This window comes from Hemitrygon akajei, chromosome 12 (genome assembly GCF_048418815.1).
Source record: "Hemitrygon akajei chromosome 12, sHemAka1.3, whole genome shotgun sequence".
Taxonomy (NCBI): Eukaryota; Metazoa; Chordata; class Chondrichthyes; order Myliobatiformes; family Dasyatidae; genus Hemitrygon; species Hemitrygon akajei.
In genome coordinates, this window is record NC_133135.1 from 76,172,290 (window position 1) to 76,195,039 (window position 22,750).

General features: G+C 37.9%; 1 protein-coding gene across 1 annotated transcript in view; it reads left to right on the top strand.

The window, feature by feature from the left end:
* uhmk1 (U2AF homology motif (UHM) kinase 1) overlaps positions 1 to 22,750 on the top strand; it is a 34,825-nt gene that overhangs the window by 726 nt on the left and 11,349 nt on the right. The window contains exons 2-7 of the mRNA XM_073063528.1: positions 7,212 to 7,504; positions 8,479 to 8,670; positions 12,388 to 12,482; positions 15,488 to 15,564; positions 16,078 to 16,176; positions 16,808 to 16,896. Coding sequence (XP_072919629.1) covers positions 7,212 to 7,504; positions 8,479 to 8,670; positions 12,388 to 12,482; positions 15,488 to 15,564; positions 16,078 to 16,176; positions 16,808 to 16,896 — 845 coding nt within the window. The remainder of the gene's footprint in view (positions 1 to 7,211; positions 7,505 to 8,478; positions 8,671 to 12,387; positions 12,483 to 15,487; positions 15,565 to 16,077; positions 16,177 to 16,807; positions 16,897 to 22,750) is intronic.

Genomic DNA, 22,750 nt, shown 5'->3' on the forward strand with positions numbered 1-22,750 from the left:
GCAGCTTGCTTTGCTCCACGTACATTCTCAGCGACTGCATTTTGACACCAGCAAGTGTGGAATAATGCCCATCTTTTTGCGTGAACTTGATAGCAACCCACACACTACGTGCGAAAAGCCTACAGTGGATTGCTACCAAATTCACCACCCACCCTGCCAATCAGAACTAAAGTGTAGGTGTGAAGGACCTAATTCCCAAATCACTGTCCCGCATTGTTAATGTGTGTTTCTTTACAGATGCTGATTTGGTTCATTTCTGTCATTTCCCATTTACCATTGACACTTAGTAATGGATGATGGACCATTACATACCTTCGCCTCATATTTTATGATTAGATGTTTCTGTTTGGATCTATTTGCAGAATTGATAGAAAAAGGCATAAATGGAAAGAAATGATACTGCAACAATTCGATCAATGAATTTATGTAACACAATTAGCAAGTTTCAGCCTATCACAGATGCTGCTATACAAATAAATTTTATATCAGACCCCATCTGCTCCATTGGGTTAATACAAAATATGTTGTGGCACAATTTCAGGGAAATACTTCAGTATTTATGCCCAGTCAGTATCCAAAATAAGTTAATAATTGCCTGTTGTTTGCATATTCTTTTGCTATGTTGAAACATAGCTCCACTTTAGAAGTGCTTCAGTGGCTACCAAGTGTTTTACAATGATCTGAGTCTATACAAGAGACTGTAAGCATAATCTTGATGCACTGCATTATGCAATGCTACTAAAACTAAATGAGGTGGTAAATTAGAATTTGCATATCATGTGGACTGTAATCTAATTGCTCCTTGACTTTTTTTTTCAATCAGTGTCCATTTGAAGAAGGCAACTGTCCAGCTATTAGTATTACAGGTATTCAAATAGCTCAATGAGTACTATACATAAATTAACACTGTCAAGATATATTGTAGTTAACATTGAGCATATTCCGAACAGACATTAATAGATAAAACACATGTTCCTTGTTGTTTGGAATCATGAAAATGGAAGTGATGAGAAACTTTCTAGGATGAATTTACACCAGGAACCCAGTGCACATGTGAATATCCCTGGGGGAAGGCATACTTATTCAAAAAAAAATCTAAGTTTGTTGCCCTACCTTTTTGAAAGGCCTGTAGCCAATTTATTTTGAATGGGAAAAAATACTCAATTTCTTTTGCACCTTTACAGCTAACAATATCTCAAGTATAGGAACTATTGTAATGTAGAAAACTAGGAACCAGCTTAAATACAGAATATCAAAAGTAAAAGTTGAGTTCATAGTCATTTGCACAAGTACATGTATGCACAGGAGCAATGAAAAAATGTTACTTGCAGCAGCATCTTAGGCATATAGCATCAAAGACAGAAGGTTCGCAAGAAGAACTTAAACAAGTTTTACGAGAAAGAAAACGATTAGAATAAAAATAAGTCCATGTAATGCAAAATGATTGGAGTGCTGTACTGTTACTAAACTAGCCATTAGTTGTGCCTAATAATAATGCATTTTTAGACAGTTCAACAGAGTGAATTGCATTTCTGTTTGAATATTAAAATATCTTTTATATCAACCTGAAAACAAGTTCTTGTGAAAAAAGTTTTAATTTTCCAATCATTTGTGTTTCAGTGTATATAATTTCAATTAAAAATACATTGTGATCACTGCAGGTGTTGCAGGCTGCAGAGGATTGTATGAAAATAAATTGATTAACAAACAAATTGTGTGCTGATTAACACGCATCCCAGTCCATCACATCAAATATTTTGCACAATCACTATACTGGTTTCTCGTTTCTATTTCTATGCAATGAGTATTTTTTAGTACGCAATTTTTTTTCTTGGCCCTTGTTATCAATGCACTTGGAAGAATGCATGGAGGAGGGTAACATGTATTTACAATTGTATCAGATCTTTCACATAGCTTGTGACATTGCAGTGATATTATAATTAGAAGGTCAGATCAGGGAACACGCTGTCTTCTTGGTAAATATGAAAACAGCTAGAACAACATTTGAAGATTTTGTATCATACCCACACTTCTGATCAAAATGCTCCATCCAAAAGACCTGCTTCAGAGGAACTTATGATAGGGACTGAAGTAATGCAACTATTATTTTGATGTTTAGTTTTAAAAACTATGCTTCTGTAAGAACATTTTTCTCCATTGTTAATTTCCACATTGTTTACTCTCTTCTCCATTTTGGATTCTTTCTTTGTTGCTCACTATATTCATAAAATAAGTTTTTATTCAGCACATTTTCTCTCCTGTCCTCTTCAAATGTTTGAACTTAATTTGACTTTACCATTGTCACAGCTGACTTGAAAAGAGGTCCTTTCCCTCTATGGTTGAATCAAATGTCTCTGCCATTTGAACCATAGTAAGTGCAATCACAATTAGGAAGTAATTATTTTACAGTGACGTGATTGGGTAAACTGTATCTTTGACAATGACTAATTTAATGCTGTAGAAAAGGTACTTCATTATGTTTCCATGTGCCATTTCTCTTCCATTATAAAAATATTTGTCGCACAGATGGCAATATTTGTCCCACGCATAACTAGATAGAGCCTGAGAAGCTGTGCCATGCAGATTCAATAAACTGGTGGTAATGATTATGGTGCAGTAGCTCTTGCAATATCATAGTAAGCAGGCCGTACATAAACCACACAGTATAATGTGTTTATTGAGCTGAGTAATATTAAAGAAGATTATGCGAAAGTAATTTTGAAAGTATAAGTGGCTGCTTTTAAAATTAAAGGTTAAATATCCTGGGAAAGCAAAGGATCAAATGTAATAAGCACAAATTGGATCAATGAAAGTGAAATCAAAGAAAAGCAACTGTATTGAAACAAATGTAAAATTACAAAATAAAGTACAACAGAATACGAGAACAAGGACCAGAAATTCATTAAGTACAATATTTTTATTTTGCACTGTAAACTCATTTTGTCATTTATGCTCTCTTGTCTCATACCCTTGTACAGACATCCCCTTTTGTTTTTTCTTCCTGCATTTTAATGTATATTTCTCCTCAACTTTCACCAGTTCAGATATAAAAAATAATTGATCTGAAACATTAACTGCGTTGTTTCCTGACCTGCTGAATATTTCTAGCTTTGGGTTTTATTTATGATTTTTATTTTACTCTTGTGTTATACCAATTTGTTTCCTTAGTATTACTGTCATAGCATTGAGGAAGCTCAAAAGAGAATGATAGAAGATAAATGTATACAGCTATAATTTTTATTTCAGCAGGTGCATATGAAGCATATGATTTGTAACTTTTGGTGGTGTAGCAAAGGTTCCAGGAAATTTAACAACAGATAAGAGCAGAACATTCTAATGTCTTTTCAGATCAAGTTACCCAGACAATACATCACTGACTGGCAAGCCTTTTCCATTTGAAAAGGATGGATCAATTTATACCTGCAGCCTCACAGCTCTCAGATATCCAGAACTTTAAAATAAGTGCAAATGATCAAAAATGTAGACCCTCAGTATTGTATAAAATAAGCCCCAGTGAAATGCTTTAAAAGTAGAATTAAGAGTGAATTTGTTGTTGAAATGCAATGTTAAAATTAACTAGGTTTCCAAAAGTCCTTTAGTTGTTTAAACATAGAAACATAACTCATAATTAAACTCTGCATTTCTGAACAGGACAGTGAAGGTAGTGAATTTCATCACTAAATAATTTCATCAAATCAGTTATACTCAAATATTACAGAATTTACCACCAACATTTGAAATGCACTGGATCAGGATGATTCATAGAGCGTAGATCTAATACTGTGACTATGGCAGCTTTCTGCCACTTTTGGTGAAGGTGTGGCCTCTGTCAGTCATGGTCGACCATGGGTACTGCGCCTCTGTTAGTCACTGAGAGTGGTTTGTCCAGGGCAGAGTTGATATGGAGATCCGTCTGTTGCCCATGCAGTGGGACCCCCCTCTCCATGCTGATGACAGGTCTAAAGGAACGATGTAAGTCAATACAGTTTGGTGCCAGCAGCAACGCAGGAGTTGCTGTGCCAGTGCTGGGTACAGTCAGTCAGCTGCCTTCGGGACTCCGACTCCGGATTTTTCCTCAGGGTTTACTCCTAAAGCCTTTCCCGTAAGCAAGTATAGCCGCAAGGCAGCAGAGGTTTGAAATTGGAGTTTTCCCTCTCCTAGATGAGCTACCATCCATGGTTAACAAGCCCCATCTGCCCGGAGCCACTGATTTTAAGGCACCTTTGCCTCAATTCTTTTGATGAAGAATTGTGGAAGTATAGATTGTCAAAATACTGTTTAGTGTAGTGTAAAATGTTTATCTAGTTGCGCTTGCTATTAGTCCCATTAGCACTGATTATTTTATCTGAAAGGACATTTCTTTCTTAGAAATCTAAATCATTTGATTTATAGAGCATAGTTTGTTTGTTAAAATTAAAATAGGAAATAATTTAATAGGTCTTTATATATTGGATCTAATTTGGGGACAAGGTTAGGTTCCAGTAAAACAAAACAACATTTAAAGAACTTCATTTCAAGCAGAATGCCCCCAAAAGCTTTCATATCTAATATGGCTGGCAGTTTTCTTTTGCAGCTATATTCTATAAACAGCAAGAGAGACAAGTGACTGGTTAATAGAGTAATGAAGAAAGCTCACCAAATCTGTGCTGACCAGCAAGCACTAATTTTTTACACCAATTATATCCTAGCCTATTTTCCACATTCCTCTTTCTCTCCCCTCTGCCCATTATTCTACACTCATCTACACAATGGAGACAATTAACCCAGCAAACCATGGATTTTTTTTTTGAGGAAATTGGAGCATCACAGAGAGTGTGGAAACTCCACACATACAGCACTAGGGACCAGGATTGAACTCTTCATTGGAGCTGGGAAGCAGCATGTCTACAGCTGCACAAGTGTGTTGTCCCATTACAACTTAATGTGTTGGAAGGATGACTACAGATACAAGGAAGACAACAAACCTCTTGCTTGCCTTCAGATAATGTCTTAACATCTCTTATATCCATGTGACTAGGCTTCAGTTTAACATCATGGCCAGTGATACAATATTTTTTAGGTATTACAGAAACAAAAGATGCTTGATGCATGAATTAGTCAAAAATTTAAAATAGGTTTAAAAACGGGTAGACCCAGTAAATGGAGCTATCTCTGTTGATAAATAGCTCCTTAAACTTTAGTAATGACATTTAAACTTTTTATGGTATACATAAACTTTCCAAAAATAATTGAATTATAGCAAGGACATCTTGATTTACCAGCTCTTGAGCACAGCTTAGTACAAAGGCATACAAATGTTACTGTGTCATTTAGTACAATTGACCTGCACAATGTTTCCTTTCATTTCCCATGTGAGCTTCCACTCTAGTACATGCAGCCGTTTTCTCCCTGAAGCCAAGCTCTCTGGATAGAGGTTTATCCTGCAGTAAGTGATGGGCTTTACGTCCAGCAATGCTATGACAGTTATTTAAGCTAGCAAATCACTGAATACATGTATGAGCATAGATTTGTATAACACATCAACACTTTGGTCCACCACATCAATGCAAACTGTTTTGCTCATCTATGCTAATTTCCTTTCCCTGCAGGACTATATCCTCCTCTGCCTTGCCTATTTACATGTCTGTCTAAGTGCCTCATAAATGTTGCAAGTATGTCTGATTCCCTTGGTAAAAGCAGACCCCTTTAAAATTTCTGTCTCTTACTTCAGCTCTATGCCCTCTTGGTTTTAGTACCTCTAAATGAGAAAAATATTTTGATTATACCATCTCTGCCTCCCATATTCTTGCATACTTGCATCAAGTTGAAAATATTTGGGAATTTGTAGGAATGAATAATGATCAGAAAAAATCTTAAAGAATCATGCATGGTATTTCTAAAAGTTTTAAATATTTGAAAAAAAAGTATCTAAATTAGCTGAAACTGGATGTAAAACAAGTTCTGATAAAGGGTGTCAACTCAAAGCATTGGTTAGCCTTGTCTCCATCGGTGCAGTCTGACCTTCTGAGTTCCTCCAGCATTTTGTGTGTTTTCCTGAAACTTGCCTGCCTTGTCAAAACCATTTTCTCTCCATTGGAGTTAATGGTGTTGCAGTGGTCAAATATTTTTGTCAGATTGGACTGTAAATTTATGCACCACTGACTTAAAATACCAACAAGTTCCTATTTGTAAAAGAGGGGACTTCCTGTCCATTAACATTTTGAACTCTTAACATCTTGAACATTTTAACATTTTGAACTCTTGAACAGCTTTTGGAAACAGTTGTTTATTCATTTCATTCTGTGATGCAAAATGCTTGTAACATTTGATAACAAAGCTGTGAAGTGATTTTGGGCGCGTGAAAACTCATCAGATGGAAAAGAAGCTTCCTAATCCCCCTGAAGTAGAAAAGTGGTTTTGCAAATAAATTTAAAAAGAAACTGGAGTTAAAAAATAATCTATGTGTTTAAAGTAGTGGTTTGGCTATTCGCTGGTGGTGTATTGACTTTTTCAAAGGAGGTTGTTTATGCAGCCTTGGTAATGAGAACACAAAACAAGCTGACTTTCTCCATTGTTTGAATCACTTCAAGTGAGGTCAAAACTTTTGAGTGCAAATTTCAATAACTAAGATCAAGGTTTTGCAATTAATTTACCACCTATGCACAATGGTTTTCCTATATTTTCTCAGTCTGAGATCCATTGTAAATTTTCAAAATCTGGTACTTAGAACAGCAGTGCAAGGCAGAGAGAAATGCCAATTTTCATATCCATTTCTAAAAGTCCCAATACTGTATTTTGGAAGTTAACTCATAATGTAGACAACATCTGCCAGTCTGCACATAATGAGTGCCGACAATCAGCAGTATTATATTTTGATGATATTAAGAGCACTAAGGATATTGTTCCTGCTCTTCAAAATTGTGCCACAGGGTCTTTTAGGTTAATGCAGATGGTAGGTAATACTCTTTTTCATCAATAGCACTTGTTAAAACATTTGTATCATACATCTAATTATGTATTTTTAAACTGTGAGAACAGTGTGTGTTATTTGTACTTTGATATTGACCAAGATTCCAAAAAACACATTCATTAAAATGTTATTTCATGTGATAGTAAAACGAGCATTTGCAACTCAGAATTGGAAGCTTGGAACAAAGATAATGCAATAACAGAAAAAGCATATTCTATCATTTCATGTGGATTAATTCCATAATTTCTTCTTTATATTCCAGTAACTCTATATGGGAGATTTTCTAACTTATCCTACACAAACCAACGTTGCAACTGCATTTTGCTTGAACTGTTGGATGTCAGTGTCTCTGAGTTGCTGCTACACTCCATTAATCGAGGGCATTCAATGTGGATGATCCAGCATTGTGCACGGGATGTTCTGAATGCACTGGCTTTTATTCACCATGAGGGTTATGTGCATGCAGACCTCAAACCTTGTAACATCCTCTGGAGCGCAGAGGATGAATGTTTTAAACTCATAGACTTTGGGCTTAGTTTCCAGGAGGGAAATCAGGTAAATTAGATAGTTCATTAATGTAAAAGTATAGCAATAAATGTTCAAATATTTTTAAAAGCATGGTTTGTCAAACATTTGTGCACTGCTTAACAGCAAAAACTTGCAATGATATTAATACTTTAAAAGAATATTTTTGAAATAAATGCAATACTGCTCATTTCCATCTGGACCTTATTTGAAAGGGTTATCTGATCTGACATTTTGAAAGTAAGGGAGATGTGTCAACATTGAGAAAGACACGTCAAGTGTCTAGTTTGAAAGTGGTGGTGCCAGAATTGCGCTTAATATACAGCTTAAATTTTGAAGGATTCAACAATCACATTACAGTTTCAGTAAGTGGAAAACTATTACTCTGGCAGTTTTTGGTGAGGTAAATGACAAGTTAGAAAACTTGTTTAATCAGGAGGAGCGGGCATAAAATTTTGAAAAACTGGCTATTTTTATGGGAAGATTACTTATGTTAAATAAATTATGTCAATAAAATTCAAGATTCATTATATTTTTGCTGTATACTACGGTCATTACTTTCACAGAAGTCTGAATTTTAAACATAATCATTGGAAGTTGCCATAGATGAAATAATAAGTCTACTTGAGCTTATGTTAGCCAAATGTCTTAAGTAGTTACAAATGAACAATTGAGCAAAATAAGTTGAATTAATTTTTAAAATGTAGCCTTCTATCTTTAACTTTTATAGTTAATTTTGTCAAGAAGTTAGAAGTTGGACATTCATTGTGTAAGCAGTTTCTTTGGCATATGACAGTTGATTTCTTAAAGTAAATTAATCAATAAAACCTTCCAATAGCAAAATGCATTTTATTATCATACAATGTTCCTGAGGGCTTTACAGGACCTAAATTAAATACTGTAACTTGCTTGAAAGGATCTGGAAATCGCTTATTTGACCTACTTTAGGATATGGTAATCAAAGATTCAATCATAATATGTCTTTGTTTGCATATTCCATGCAGGATGTAAAATACATACAAACTGATGGTTACAGAGCTCCTGAAGCAGAGTTGCATAATATTCTGGCACAGATGGGATTGGAAAGTAATACAGAATGCACAACAGCAGTTGACATTTGGAGTCTGGGAGTAATTTTGCTGGAAATGTTCTCAGGAATTAAACTGAAAGAGACAATCAAATCTCTGCAATGGAAGGTAAGAACTGATATTTACTAGACCAAGGTATTTAAAATATATGTTGTAACTTTGATTTACAGGTCAACATCAACTGAAAATGGACATGTTTAACAGATATGAAGAGAGATTGCAGCTAGTTATAAGCATAATGGATAGGGAGATAAGGGTGACGATAGCATAGTGATTGGCACAGTTCTTTACAGCACCAGCAATCACTGATCAGAGTTTAATACCCACCACTGTCTGTGAGGAGTTTGTATGTTCTCCCTGTGATCGCATTGGTTTTCTCTAGGTGCTCTAGTTTCCTTCCACATTCCACATATGACAGATAAAGCTTATCTTTAAAATATTTCACCCTCACTGTTGTTGGCAGTATAAATAGTTTGGACAGAGTGGATTTTGTGAAATATGCCCAAGAAAGCTTTTTTATTGATATATTGATGGAACTACTAGGGTGGGTTTCAACACTAGGCCACCTCTTGGGAAGTTAGTTTAGTCGAGTTTATTGGGATGTGCAGAAGTAAAGTATGCACAAGAAAAGCAAGCAGTATTCACAATAAAAACAAATTAAATATAATTTAAGCAAAGTTTTTCCAAGAAAGAACACAACTAGAATGAAAAAAGCACAAAATCCATTTTAGTGTAGTGATCAAAGTTGTCCTAGTGTTATTAAACTGTAGTGATTAGAACCAAATGGTTGAAAGGAAATAGCTATTCTTGAAACTGGTGGTGTAAACTTCAAGCTTCTGTACCTCCTGCCCAGTGGTAGTTGCAAGATTGTATGGCCCGGATAGTATGGATCGTTGACAATAAATGTTGCCTTCTCCTTGTAGATAGTAATAAGGTAAGGCAAGTGTAGGAATTGTCTGTCAGCGAACATTTTAGATACAGTGACCGTAATTCTCTTAGATTTAAAATAGTTGTGGAGAAGGATACCGTGGTTTCCATTGCTGGGGATCCAGTAACTGGAGCTGAGCAAATTTTGGAGCCATTAGACAGGATCTTGCAGGGGTTGATTGGGTGAAATTGTTTGAAGTAAATTTATTACCAAAGTACATGTATATCACCATGAGAATATACATGTATATCACCATGTATATCACCATGAGAAGAATCTAGCAGATAAGGTGTGACCTAATCCAAAGAGATTCAGAAGGTATATCAGAAGGATAACCCGGGAGAAAGTAGATCCCTTTAACGGTCAGCAGCCCCTTTGTGGGACTAAAGGAAATGGGTGAGATTTTTAATGAATATTTATTTCTCCAGTTTTACAAGGAGCTAAACCAGTGGAAATGTCAGAAATGAGGAAAATAAGTGATGTTGTTTTAAACCTCATATGAATGAACAGGGTGGAACATTGGAGGCCTGAAGTGCATTCCTCTTCTCCTCCCCCTCCTTCCTCCTCTCTTTTCTTCTTTTTCTGCTTATTCTTCCCATCACTCTTACCAGGCATAGGCCAGTGACAGTAGCTTGCCCGAGTACTCTGTCCTTGGCCACTATCAAGTTGTCTCCAGGTGTAGCACAGCTTTAGAATTCTTCCTCTCCCAGGGACAAGGTTTTTGGAGCTTCTGTTGGCGTTTCTGTAGTTCTGGATTGTTACAGGATGGAGTTGCTAGCCCCATGATCAATCCTCCTCCTTTTGCAGCCTGGTTTGGGACCATCCATGGCAGAGTTTTGAAGTGCAATGAGGTGGATAAATCTCCAGTACCTGACCTGGTGCATTCTCGGACCTTGTAGGAATCTAGAGAAGAAATTGTGGAGGCCCTTATGGAGATTTCTTGCTCCATCTTTGGCCACAGCTGAAATTGCAATGGCTTGGAATGTTTTAAAAGGGTAGCAAAAACAAGACAGGAATCTATGGGCCAGTAAATCTGACATTAGTGGTGAGTAAATTGCTGGAGGAGATTCTGAAGGACAGGATCTGATTTGAGACAGTCAGCATGGCTTTGTGCATGGGAAATCATGCCTGACAAATCTCTTGGATTTTTTTGAGGAGATATCTTGAGGATAAACAAGAGTCGGTAGTAGATTTTGTCTGTATTAACTTTAACAAGGCCTTTGACAAGGTCCCACTTGGTGAGCTGATATAGCAGATGAGCTTGCATGGGGTTCAGGGGAGCTTGCAAGGAGTTGGCTCAATGATAGGGAGCTGAGAGTGATGCTTGAGGATTGTTTCTCAGACTGGAAGCTTGTGTCTAGGGGTGTGCCACAGAGGTCGATGCAGGGACCTTTGTTTGTAATTTATATAATTCCAAATGTGAATGCACAAAGCATGCTTAGAAAGTTTGCTGATGATACTGAAATAGGTTGTGTTGTAGATAATGTAGATGGTTATGAAAAAACACGGGGATTGATATTTTATATTGTAAATATAAATGCATTAATATACAATACACCCTAACTTCATTATATGCGGGGGTAAGTTCCTCACAGTCGATGCATAATGTGAATAATTATTTAAATGGAGAAAATAGGGATGCATTCTGGAGGGCTTCCTAAATATGTTTTATCTGTAATTTATTCACATTTTCATACCAATGCGACACAAAAGCAGTACCGCAAGGCAACATTCGTATTACATTTCATCAATTTAAGGTAATATTCAACATAATAAATCATAGAAAGTTAACATACTAGGGTGTACAGTGCTCACCAACAGTGGCAAGTGTGTAGGCTTCGGGAGATGAGTGGTTGTTGTGGTGTCGGGCAGCTTTACATGGATGAGGTGGATAGTTGTGGGTTGTCAGGATCATCAAGGACGGCAAAGGGTCAAGGAAGACTCACAGAACTCTCAGAACTGGCGGCAGCTGGAGATGACACCGGTTTGAAGGAAGTGGTGAGGGTTGTTTGCTTGGCAGCATTTTGTTTTTCAGCATAAATTTGCTTGTAGGGAAGAAGGCTTGACTGCAGGGAACGACTGAAATGCTGACTCCGTTCTAAATTTGGGTCCATATCCATTGCCATTTGTGCCAAGTGTTCCGCAGCCTTAAAAATTTCTGCCAGTTGCTTCTCAGCATTTTTCTTTATGTTTCTGATCATGGACTCACCCAGGACGAAGTAGCATCCCAGAGCTGTGTTACCTTCATCTGACGCCACCCTGTTTATAATTTCCAACTTTTTTCAAGTATTAAAGCAGTTCTCTGCCATTGGCTTTTGGCCCAGGACTTGACATCGGATGCTTAGGAGGCATAGTTAAATACTTCAAGCACAAAAATCACTGCACCGTAGGTAAAAACAACAAAAGTTTAAGAGTGCAAGATCACACATCCACACGTTGCCAAAACCAATGTGAGACTGGCGGGAGTGAGACTGCGAGGTGTGCGCACGTGACTTGTATTGGTGGGAAAGCAGTGCTCCTCACATAACTATGAGTTTTAGTCGCATATAAGGAGAAGTTGGTAAATATAGGTTCCTCACATAACTGAATCCATGTTGTCTGAAGACGCATATAACGAGGATAGGGTGTATAATTATATTGTAGATTGTAAATAATTTCCCCTATTTAGCATCTGCCAAAGTGTTTTTCATTTTCCCACAAACACATCTAATTTATAATTTTTATTTGGAAATAAACATGAGAGAGGCTCGCTCGTAAGTGGAATTGTGCACTCAAAATATGGGAAATAATAACATAGTAATTGTTCTGCAGTTTTTAAAAAAGATTGACTTATTTTTTATGATCACACTCAAAACTTCTGTTTTCTGATCTAATTATTTTTGTTTTGTTCTATCTAGGCCAACAGTTCTGCTATCATAGATTCCATTTTTGCAAGTAAAGATATGGTATATTCAGCTATCCCAGTTTATCACCTCAGAGATGTTATTAAAAGGTAAATTATCAACCTCTAATATTTACTAACTAAGATCTTTTTATTTAAATGGATGTTGCTATTCACTTAAATAAAATGTAAGTTAAACATGTGTATGCGCTAGTTAGGACAGGAAAAATATCTGTGCTATATCAAACTATGGAAACGTAATGAATAAGAGTGTTTTAAAGACAATGTTATAGCTAGTGGTGTTAATTCAGCCAATCTTAATGTTTATGTCGTCGCACGTGATGAAGACCATGGAGCGGCTGATAATACAGAATCTGAGGCCACAAACCAGGCACGCCCAGGATCCTCTTCAGTTTGCGTATAAGAAGAAGGTGGGAGTGGAGGATGCTATCACGTATTTGCTGCACAAATCACTCTCTCACCTAGATGGGGTCAGTTGTGCTGTGAGGATTACATTCCTTGACTTCTCTAGTGCCTTTAACACCATCCAGCCCAAGATCTTAAGGCACAAACTAACGGAGATGGGAGTAGACTCTCACATGGTGGATTGGATAGTGGACTACTTGACAGATAGACCTCAGTATGTGCGGTTGGGAGACTGTAGGTCTGACACGGTGGTCAGCAGCACAGGAGCGCCACAGGGAACCGTACTCTCTCCGGTCCTGTTCACCCTGTACACATCAGACTTCCAATATAACTCGGAGTCCTGCCATGTGCAGAAGTTCGCTGATGACACGGCCATAGTGGGGTGTGTCAGGAATGGACAGGAGGAGGAGTATAGGAAACTGATACAGGACTTTGTGATATGGTGCAACTCAAACTACCTGCGTCTCAATATCACCAAGACCAAGGAGATGGTGGTGGACTTTAGGAGATCTAGGCCTCATATGGAGCCAGTGATCATTAATGGAGAATGTGTGGAGCAGGTTAAGACCTACAAGTATCTGGGAGTACAGTTAGACGAGAAGCTAGACTGGACTGCCAACACAGATGCCTTGTGCAGGAAGGCACAGAGTCGACTGTACTTCCTTAGAAGGTTGGCGTCATTCAATGTCTGTAGTGAGATGCTGAAGATGTTCTATAGGTCAGTTGTGGAGAGCGCCCTCTTCTTTGTGGTGGCGTGTTGGGGAGGAAGCATTAAGAAGAGGGACGCCTCACGTCTTAATAAGCTGGTAAGGAAGGCGGGCTCTGTCGTGGGCAAAGGACTGGAGAGTTTAACATAGGTAGCTGAGCGAAGGGCGCTGAGTAGGCTACGGTCAATTATGGATAACTCTGAACATCCTCTACATAGCACCATCCAGAGACAGAGAAGCAGTTTCAGCGACAGGTTACTATCGATGCAATGCTCCTCAGACAGGATGAAGAGGTCAATACTCCCCAATGCCTTTAGGCTTTACAATTCTACCGCCAGGACTTAAGAACTTTTTAAAAGCTATTATTAATGCTTTTTGAGATAGTGATTTAGATGCATATCTTATTTTTTACTGAGTTAAGTATTGTATGTAATTAGTTTTGCTACAACAAGTGTATGGGACATTGGAAAAAAGTTGAATTTCCCCATGGGGATGAATAAAGTATCTATCTATCTATCTATCTGTCATGAGCATTTGCTGCAAGGGATAACAAGAACATAATATATAAAGGTTACTCTTTATTAAATATGTTAAACCAGATTATTTAAGTTACTGGAGTGGTTTAATTCTCAATCACTAACTCAGAGGTTAGTCTGCTGCCACTGATCCAAAACAAACAATTTTCTCTACTTTTTAAGTTATTTCAGTACAATGCAGATAACTTAATGTGAATTTTATTCTTTTTAAGTAGCTCCTCAGTCAAAAAATCACCAAAAACAAGGATATTTAGAAGTAATGCAAAGATTGTCTTTATTATGTAATATATTATTAAAAACTAAACTTGAATTCTTGTTAAGTAATACAGTAGACATTTTGTATATACTTACAGAAGATCATGAGTTCATCTAAGCCTACAATAAACTTTAAGTGTACTTTATAAATTTAGAGGCCTGATTCTAGCTTTCCTTTTCCAAGACTACTAGTCACTTCTGTAAGGGATGCAATTTATAATACACATTATCTGCAAAAGCCTTAGGCACCCTAGCTATATATATATGTGCCTAAGATTTTTGTACAGTACTGCAGATAGTGCAGTTGCATACCACTGGAGAACAAAAAAACGTTGTTGTTATCTGCTTTGGATATTTGTGATTCTCACATCACTTCTTCTGAAGCCCATTTGGGTTAGGTAGCAGAAGGAAAATATATGTGCTCAGCCAAGTCAAGTCCAATTAATCTCATTTATCTCAGTTAAAAAGTGGATACTGATGACCTCATCTATCTGGTCTTTTCTGTGAGGAGACTTTTCTTTCTAGACTATTAATTATAAAATGAGCACAAATTTCTATCTTCAGGCTTCTAGCATATAATTCACTGATTGGATTAGCAGGTAAATGTTACTTGTTAAATGTAAACTTGGGAATTAGAGAAGTGTCCTATAAAGAGATTGGTAAAGAATTTTAACTTGAAGCAAAGAAATTATCAAAAGTCCCCTTGTCATATAATATCTTTCTGATCATAAGCAACTGTTAGCTTCTTTAGATATTTGCATAGATATGGCAGAATTCACAAATCACTATCCAAAATTTTATTTAAAAATTTGCTATTGCAAGATTTATACGGAAAAAGTAAATAAATTCAATTTTCTAGATGCAAGCATGTGATATTTCATGTTACAGAAAATCATGATGTAAACCATTTTGTAGAACACAATCCCTTCCTCCCTGTAGCACAGAAGTCACCTGTAGTAGATTTCCAAACGTAACTGAGTGGCAAGTCTTTGCTAAGTGGATGGATATTCATACTATTAAAGCAGAAGTTTTGTAACATGACAGCATCCCTATATAATAATCATGCTTTATCATAGAAAGTAACTTAAATTTTTTTTTTAAATCAGTTCTGATATTGATTCAGAAAGCTCCCACAGCAGGATACTTGTTTATAAAAAAAAACATTTTTCGCCTTCTCTTATTTAAATTACAGTATGCTTCATGATGACCCAGCACAAAGAATAACAGCAGAAAGTGCTCTCTACAACCCATTCTTCAGTATTCCCTTTGGTAAGTTCAGTGTCCTTCATGAATTGTGTATTGGTAAGAATTCATAACCAATGCTATATACTTACATAAAACTATTGAATTTACATTTTAATACAACTGTATTATGAATTAGATTGCAACTGAAACTTTGATTTGAAAATCTTAAATTTTTGCGTTCCTTTCATTTGTACAGCTTAGCCTTCCATTCTTATTCTGATAAGAAAAATAAATGAAAGTCATAATTGAAATTACCATCAATTAAGAAGCAATTGAAAATGTGTCTCATGTTTGATCAGCACTGTTGTGTGCAAGTCCACATTAGCTTGCACTGCAAGGTTCAGTCATATTTCTGGGATAGATAGACATTTACTTCCATCCCTTTTTTGTGAAGAACCCTTGGAATGAGTTTAACAAAGCATCTTAGTCTTTCACTCCATTGCAATTCCTATATGTATCAGAAAAATGTAGCTGCTTACCCTAAACTGTGATAATATCTACAGTCAACATCTTTGTCATATTAATTTTCATTACTAGCCCCCCATATCGAAGATTTGGTTATGCTTCCAACCCCAGTGTTGAGACTGCTAAATGTTATTGATGACAACCACCTTCAAAGTGAAGAAGAATATGAAGGTTAGTTGGTGTTTTCTTTTTGATTTGTGGAAGTAGTTTCTAAATAATTCAATATTATTAGGAAGAAATGAAGGTTGAGTTGATAGGTTAAATATAGTATGATACACTCAGTAGGCACTTTTATTAGGTACCCCCTGTAACTAATAAAGTGCCTACTGAGTATGTGTTTGTTTGTCTTCTGCTGCTATAGCCATTCACTTCAAGGTTCAACATGTTGAATGTTCAGAGATGTTCTTCTATTCTCCACTGTTGTAGTGCATGGTTATTTGAGTTACGGTCACATTCCTGTCAGCTTGAACCAGTCTCTAAACTCTGGGGATTGTTGTGTGTGAAAATCCCAGGAGATCAGCAGTTTCTGAGACACTCAAACCATCCCATCTGGCGCTAACAATCATTGCACAGTCAAAGTCACTTAGATCACTTTTCTTCCCAATTCTGATACTTGGTCTGAACAATAACTGAACCTCTACACCTTGTCTGCATGCTTTGATGCAGTGAGTTGCACTACATGGTTGGCTGATTAGGTATTTACTTTAACAAGCAGAGGTACAAGTGTACCTAATAAAGTGGCCACTGAGTGTATTACTGCATTTGAATTCTGTTTAAAATCTGGTACTTCTTTTCCAAACAGATGTCGTAGAAGATGTGAGGGAAGAATGTCAGAAGTTTGGACCAGTTATGAGTCTGCTTGTCCCAAAAGAGAACCCTGGTAAAGGCCAGGTAAATAAACATTTACCTTAAAATGTTGCATATTTCTTCCATTTTTATAATAACAAATATAATATATTTCTGGGAGTAAAGGTGATCCCTTGAGTAAGGCAGCAGGGCAATTCAGAATATAAACTTAAATGAGCAATGTTATTTAGGCAATTTATTTGTAAAACCCCAAAAGGAACTTGCAATAATAGCCTTTGGGCTCCTATTTTTATTTGAAAATATACTTTATTTATAAAAAATAACAAAGATATTAATTGTAGAACATTTAAATCATGATATCATAGTAAATTACATTATTTCTATTAACAAACTTCTGAATTTCATTGGTTGTTTTTCACTCACTACCATAAGGCAAGTTGGTTGTGAGCTAATACAGATTTCAACTGTATCCAAAGGCATTGCAGTCCTGAATTTCTCCAAAGAACCATTTTGGTGTCTGGACCCAGTTTTAGCACATCTAACTTGTTAGAAATAAAGGAAGCAATGTGGAGCAGAGATGGAGGAGCCAACTCTTTCACCTGTGATTTAAGATTTCTATCTATTAAGTTTAAAAGTCCTTCACCTTTCATTCAGGTAGTTTATTAGAGGTCAATCCCACATGCACTAGAAAAATTATTTAAAGCAGTCAATTGTTTAAAATCTGTCCTTGGGTCACCCACCCTTTGGTCACTGGAAACATTTTCCTTTTCCTCAATCACAAAAATATTCTTGTAATTTTGAACATATCTAGCCTCCTTATCTCCAGGCAGAGAACAATTCTGCCTTTCTGTAAAACTGTTAACACTCCAATGATTTAAGTCCTATTCAGCACAAAGCAAAGGGGGTTGTAGTTGCTGGATGCCAGTCATTCAGTCTTGTACATGAGAACCCTTGGAGCAGTATACTAGGCAAAATCTTCAGCTGTTTCATTATCGCCATCCATTGTAAGGTCATCTGCAGTCTCTTGTGTCATAAGACTTGAGTGAATTCTTAGCAGGTGGAACTTTCTTCCAATTCTAGAATAAAGATCCAAACACACTTTGCATTCATCCCCACATTAAACATTTCCACTTGTAACTCTTATGGAAATGGAGCAGTTTATGAGTCTTGGCAGTAAAGACCATAGACACTGGGGCAGAATTAGGCTATTTGGTTTTCCGAGCCTGCTCTGCCATTCAATCGTGGCTCATCCTACCTCTGAGAATATTGGTTCCCCTTGGGTTCAGATGTAAACTGTCACTTTTGAATGGGCCATTCCTCCCCCAGAAGAGATCCCTATGATCCAAGAACCTGAAGCCCTGCCCCCTGCACCAGCTTCTTGGTTATGCATTAATTTAGCAAATTATCATGTTTCTACCCTCACTGGCACGTGACACAGGCAGAAATCCAGAAACTACCCAGCAGGTCCTTCTCCTCAGCTTTCCACCTAGCTCTCTCAATTCTCTTTTCAGGATCTCTTTGCTTTTTGTTCCTATGTCATCGGTACCAATTTGTGCCAAGACATCTGGTTGCTCTCTCTCCCTCTCTAAAAGGTTGTGCATGCAATCCTATAGCCTGTATAATATTCAGTGATGAGCTGAAAATTGGCAGATAACATTTGAGCGACCAGTAACTATCTCTAGTAAAAAAGATCAAACTACTTGGGATTGATATTCCATTGAATTGCCATCCCGGGTCATTACTAACACAATGTTAAAATTCAAATGAATCAGCCACATAAATACTACGATTACATGAGCAGGTCAAAAATACCCTAAACGTTCATTCCCTCTATGACCATTACACCAGGATTCTGGTATATGTCATCTTCAAAATCCATTGCTATTACTACCCCAAGTTACTCCAACAGCAATAATCAAACCCTATACCTCTTACTATCTAAGATAAGAATTGCAGGTGTTTGGGAACACTGCTTCCTACATGTTGTCCTACAAGTCCCACAGCAGTCTGATTTGGAACTAAATCTGCTTTCTTTCATTGGCTCTGATCTCCAGGTCTAATTTACTAATGTTTTCTCTAATATGCATCTATTAATTGGAGTAAGAGGAAATATGAGGCTATCAGGCAGGAACTTGGAAGCATAAATTGGGAACAGATGTTCTCAGGGAAATGTACGGAAGAAATGTGGCAAATGTTCAGGGGATATTTGCGTGGAGTCCTGCATAGGTATGTTCAAATGAGACATGGAAAGGATGGTAGGGTACAGGAACCCATGGTGTAAAGTACTGTCCACTGTAGCGAAAGTCTTACGCAAGTGATCTCTGCGGAAGCATTCGGCACAAGTGCACTCTGCAGCACTCTTAACAGAAGCACTCTACAGTAAACTTTAATCTATGAAGCTGCCAAATGAAACCAAATAAGAAATCATACCAAATAACACATAAAAATACAAAGTAGTAATAAGTGTAAATAAGTAGAAATAAGTGTAGTTTCACTTACTGGAATCGGGAAGACAGCGAGCACACTGATGGTGGTGCGTTAGGCTGAGTTGGCAGAGGTTGGGGTGGTGGGAGACTGGGGTGTCATCTCATCGTCGTCTGTTTCCATCAGGGCAGGCAGCTCACTTTCTTCTATGTCTGCCTGCCTCGATGTCGAAGGTCGAGTTTCGGCATCTGCTGTGGCTGATGTGGAAGGCTTGAAAAACGACAGTATGTTTGACTGCTTAGCCTCGCGCATTTTTCTATAATACAGTTCTTTGTAAGCACTCAAAACATCCTGCAAACTTGCCCTAAACCTACATACCCTTTCAAAATTAAAGTCATACTTTTCTGCAGTCATTGCGGCATTGTCAATCGCAGTGAAAATCTCACGCAGTTGCTTCACATTCAGTTCCTGGACGACTTCACTTCTGTGCTGTTCGCTACTGCGTTTGGTTTCGATTGTTATCTTTTCCTCTTCAATTGCATCAGCTCTTCATTTGTCAGTTCTTGGTCATGGGATGCCAAAACCTCTTTAACATCATCTTCGTCAACTTCCACAAACCCAGCCTCCTTAGCCAAACTCACTATTGCTGTATTTATTGTTGATGGTTTGAAGCCTTTAAAATCGTTCACTGCTTCAGGACATAGTTTCCTCCAAATGCCATTTCTCATCGAGACTGTTAGCCTTAACGAGAGCATCTCCAATGTTGGTGATTGCCAGTTTTATATTGTACTTTTTCCAGATCTCTCACAAAGCTGCTTCAGAGTTGCCCTCTCTGTCAATGGCACTTACTATAGAACGCATCACATTTTGCGTATAGAAAGCCTTAGTTGTGGCTATTAGGCCTTGGTCACACGGCTGCAGCAACGATGTTGTATTCGGTGGTAAGAATGCAACACGAATGTTACTGCCATACTCGGTAATGCCAGGTGGATGAGCAGCACAATTATCGACAATCACAAGACACGTATTATTGAGGTTATTTTCTCTACAGTATTTTTCAACGAAGGGACTAACGTATCCACTCATGTACTCAGAAAAAAGCACTTGGTTATTCCAACCACTTGGATGTGAACGGAACACAACAGGAAGTGTTTTCTTATTAACGCCTTTAAGTGCCCTTGGATTTTCTGAATGGTACACTAGTAGAGGCTTAAAGGACAGCATCACCAGTGGTGTTAATAATAGGCATTAGAGTAAACCTGTCCTTTGATGCCTTGTGTCCCTTAGCCTGCTTTTCTTCTACCGAAATAAATGTCTTGCTCGGCAATTTTTTCCAATAAATTGCAGTTTTGTCACAGTTAAACACTTGTTTATATGAATAACAACCTTCTGTAATTATTTCCTTCAGTTCTGCTGGGAACTTTTCGGCAGCTCCAGTATCAGCCAAAGCACACTCTCCAGTAAACTTTAAGCTATGAAGCTGCCCTCACCTCAGAAACCGATCAAACCATCCATGACTGCCTTTAAAGTCCACTTTCGCAACACTTTGATCACCATCGTCCGGTGCTTTCTGTTTCAGCTTATTAAAAAGACTGACTGATTTCTCCTTAAGATAACTTAACGGAACACCACACTTTGTACACCCATCATCAAGTAATAGACTTTCCATTTTATCTATTATTGGATGCCGACTAAGAGAGACCACTTTGCTACGAGCAGAACCAACAGTAACATCGGCAGCTTTCAAAATTCTTTCTCTCTGCGTATAAATAGAGCGAATGGTGGATGCAGGCAAATTCAACACGTGGACAATGTCCTTACTTCGTTCACCACGATCGAAACGCTTATTATGTCTAGTTTTACGTTAAGTGTAACACCCTTACAACAAGCTCTTTTAGGCTTTTCCAATACAGGTACCTTAGAACTCGTCTTGCTAAAGGATGCAAAATAAATCGACATACAGTAAAGCAGATGCTCACAGGCATGTGTTTAAGCAATGGCGGCTAAATGCGGTTCTGGGGGAGGAGCTTGGCTGCTTTTTTCTTGCACTGCCTTTCTTCGTAACAGTGAAAACACCTTCTGTTAGCAAAAACAGGTAACTAATGTAGGTCTTCCGTAACAGCGAGGTGTCGTTAAGCGAACGTTCGAAAAATGGGGGACACCTGTAATGATAGAGATCTAGAAAATTATAAGGCTAGCAGGAAGGAGTTTAAGAAAGAAATTAGGAGAGCCAGAAGGGGCCATGAGAAGGCCTTGGCAAACAGGATTAAGGAAAATCCCAAGGCATTCTACAAGCATGTGAAGAGCAAGAGGATAAGACGTGAGAGAATAGGACCAATTAAGTGTGACAGTGTTAAAGTGTGTATGGAACCGGAGGAGATAGCAGAGGTACTTAATGAGTACTTTGCTTCAGTATTCACTACAGAAAAGGACCTTGGCGATTGTAGGGATGACTTACAGCAGACTGAAAAGCTTGAGCATGTAGATATTAAGAAAGAGGATGTGCTGGAGCTTTTGGAAAGCATCAAATTGGATAAGTCACCGGAACTGGACGAAATATACCCCAGGCTACTGAGGGAGGAGATTGCTGAGCCTCTGGCGCTGATCTTTGCATCATCAATGGGGACGGGAGAGGTTCTGGAGGATTGGAGAGTCGCGGATGTTGTTCCATTATTCAAGAAAGGGAGTAGAGATAGCCCAGGAAATTATAGACCAGTGAGCCGTACTTCAGTGGTTGGGAAGTTGATGGAGATGATTCTGAGAGACAGGATTTATGAACATTTGGAGAGACATAATATGATTAGGAATAGTCAGCATGGCTTTGTGAAAGGCAGGTTGTGCCTTACGAGCCTGATTGAAATTTTTGAGGATTTGAGTAAACACATTGATGAAAGTAAGCAGTAGATGTAGTGTATATGGATTTCAGTAGGGCATTTGACAAGGTACCCCAGGCAAGTCTTATTGAGAACGTAAGGAGGCATGGGATCAAAGGAAACATTGCTTTGTGGATCCGGAACTGGCTTGCCCACAGAAGGCAAAGAGTGGTTGTAGACAGGTCATATTCTGCATGGAGGTTGGTCACCAGTGGAGAGCCTCAGAGATCTGTTCTGGGACCCCTACTCTTCGTGATTTTTATAAATGTTCTGGATGAGGAAGTGGAGGGATGGGTTAGTAAATTTTCTGATGCACAAAAGTTGGGTGTGTTGTGGATATTGTGGAGGGCTGTCAGAGGTTACAGCGGGACATTGATAGGATGCAAAACTGGGCTGAGAAGTGGTAGATGGAATTCAACCCAAGTAAGTGTGAGGTGGTTCATTTTGGTAGGTGAAATATGATGGCAGAATATAGTATTAATCGTAAGACTCTTGGCAGTGTGGAGGATCAGAGGGATCTTGGGGTCCGAGTCCATAGGACACTCAAAGCTGCTGCGCAGTTTGACTCTGGTTAAGAAAGTATACGATGCTTTGGCCTTCATCCAGTTTAGGAGCCGAGAGGTAATGTTGCAATTATATAG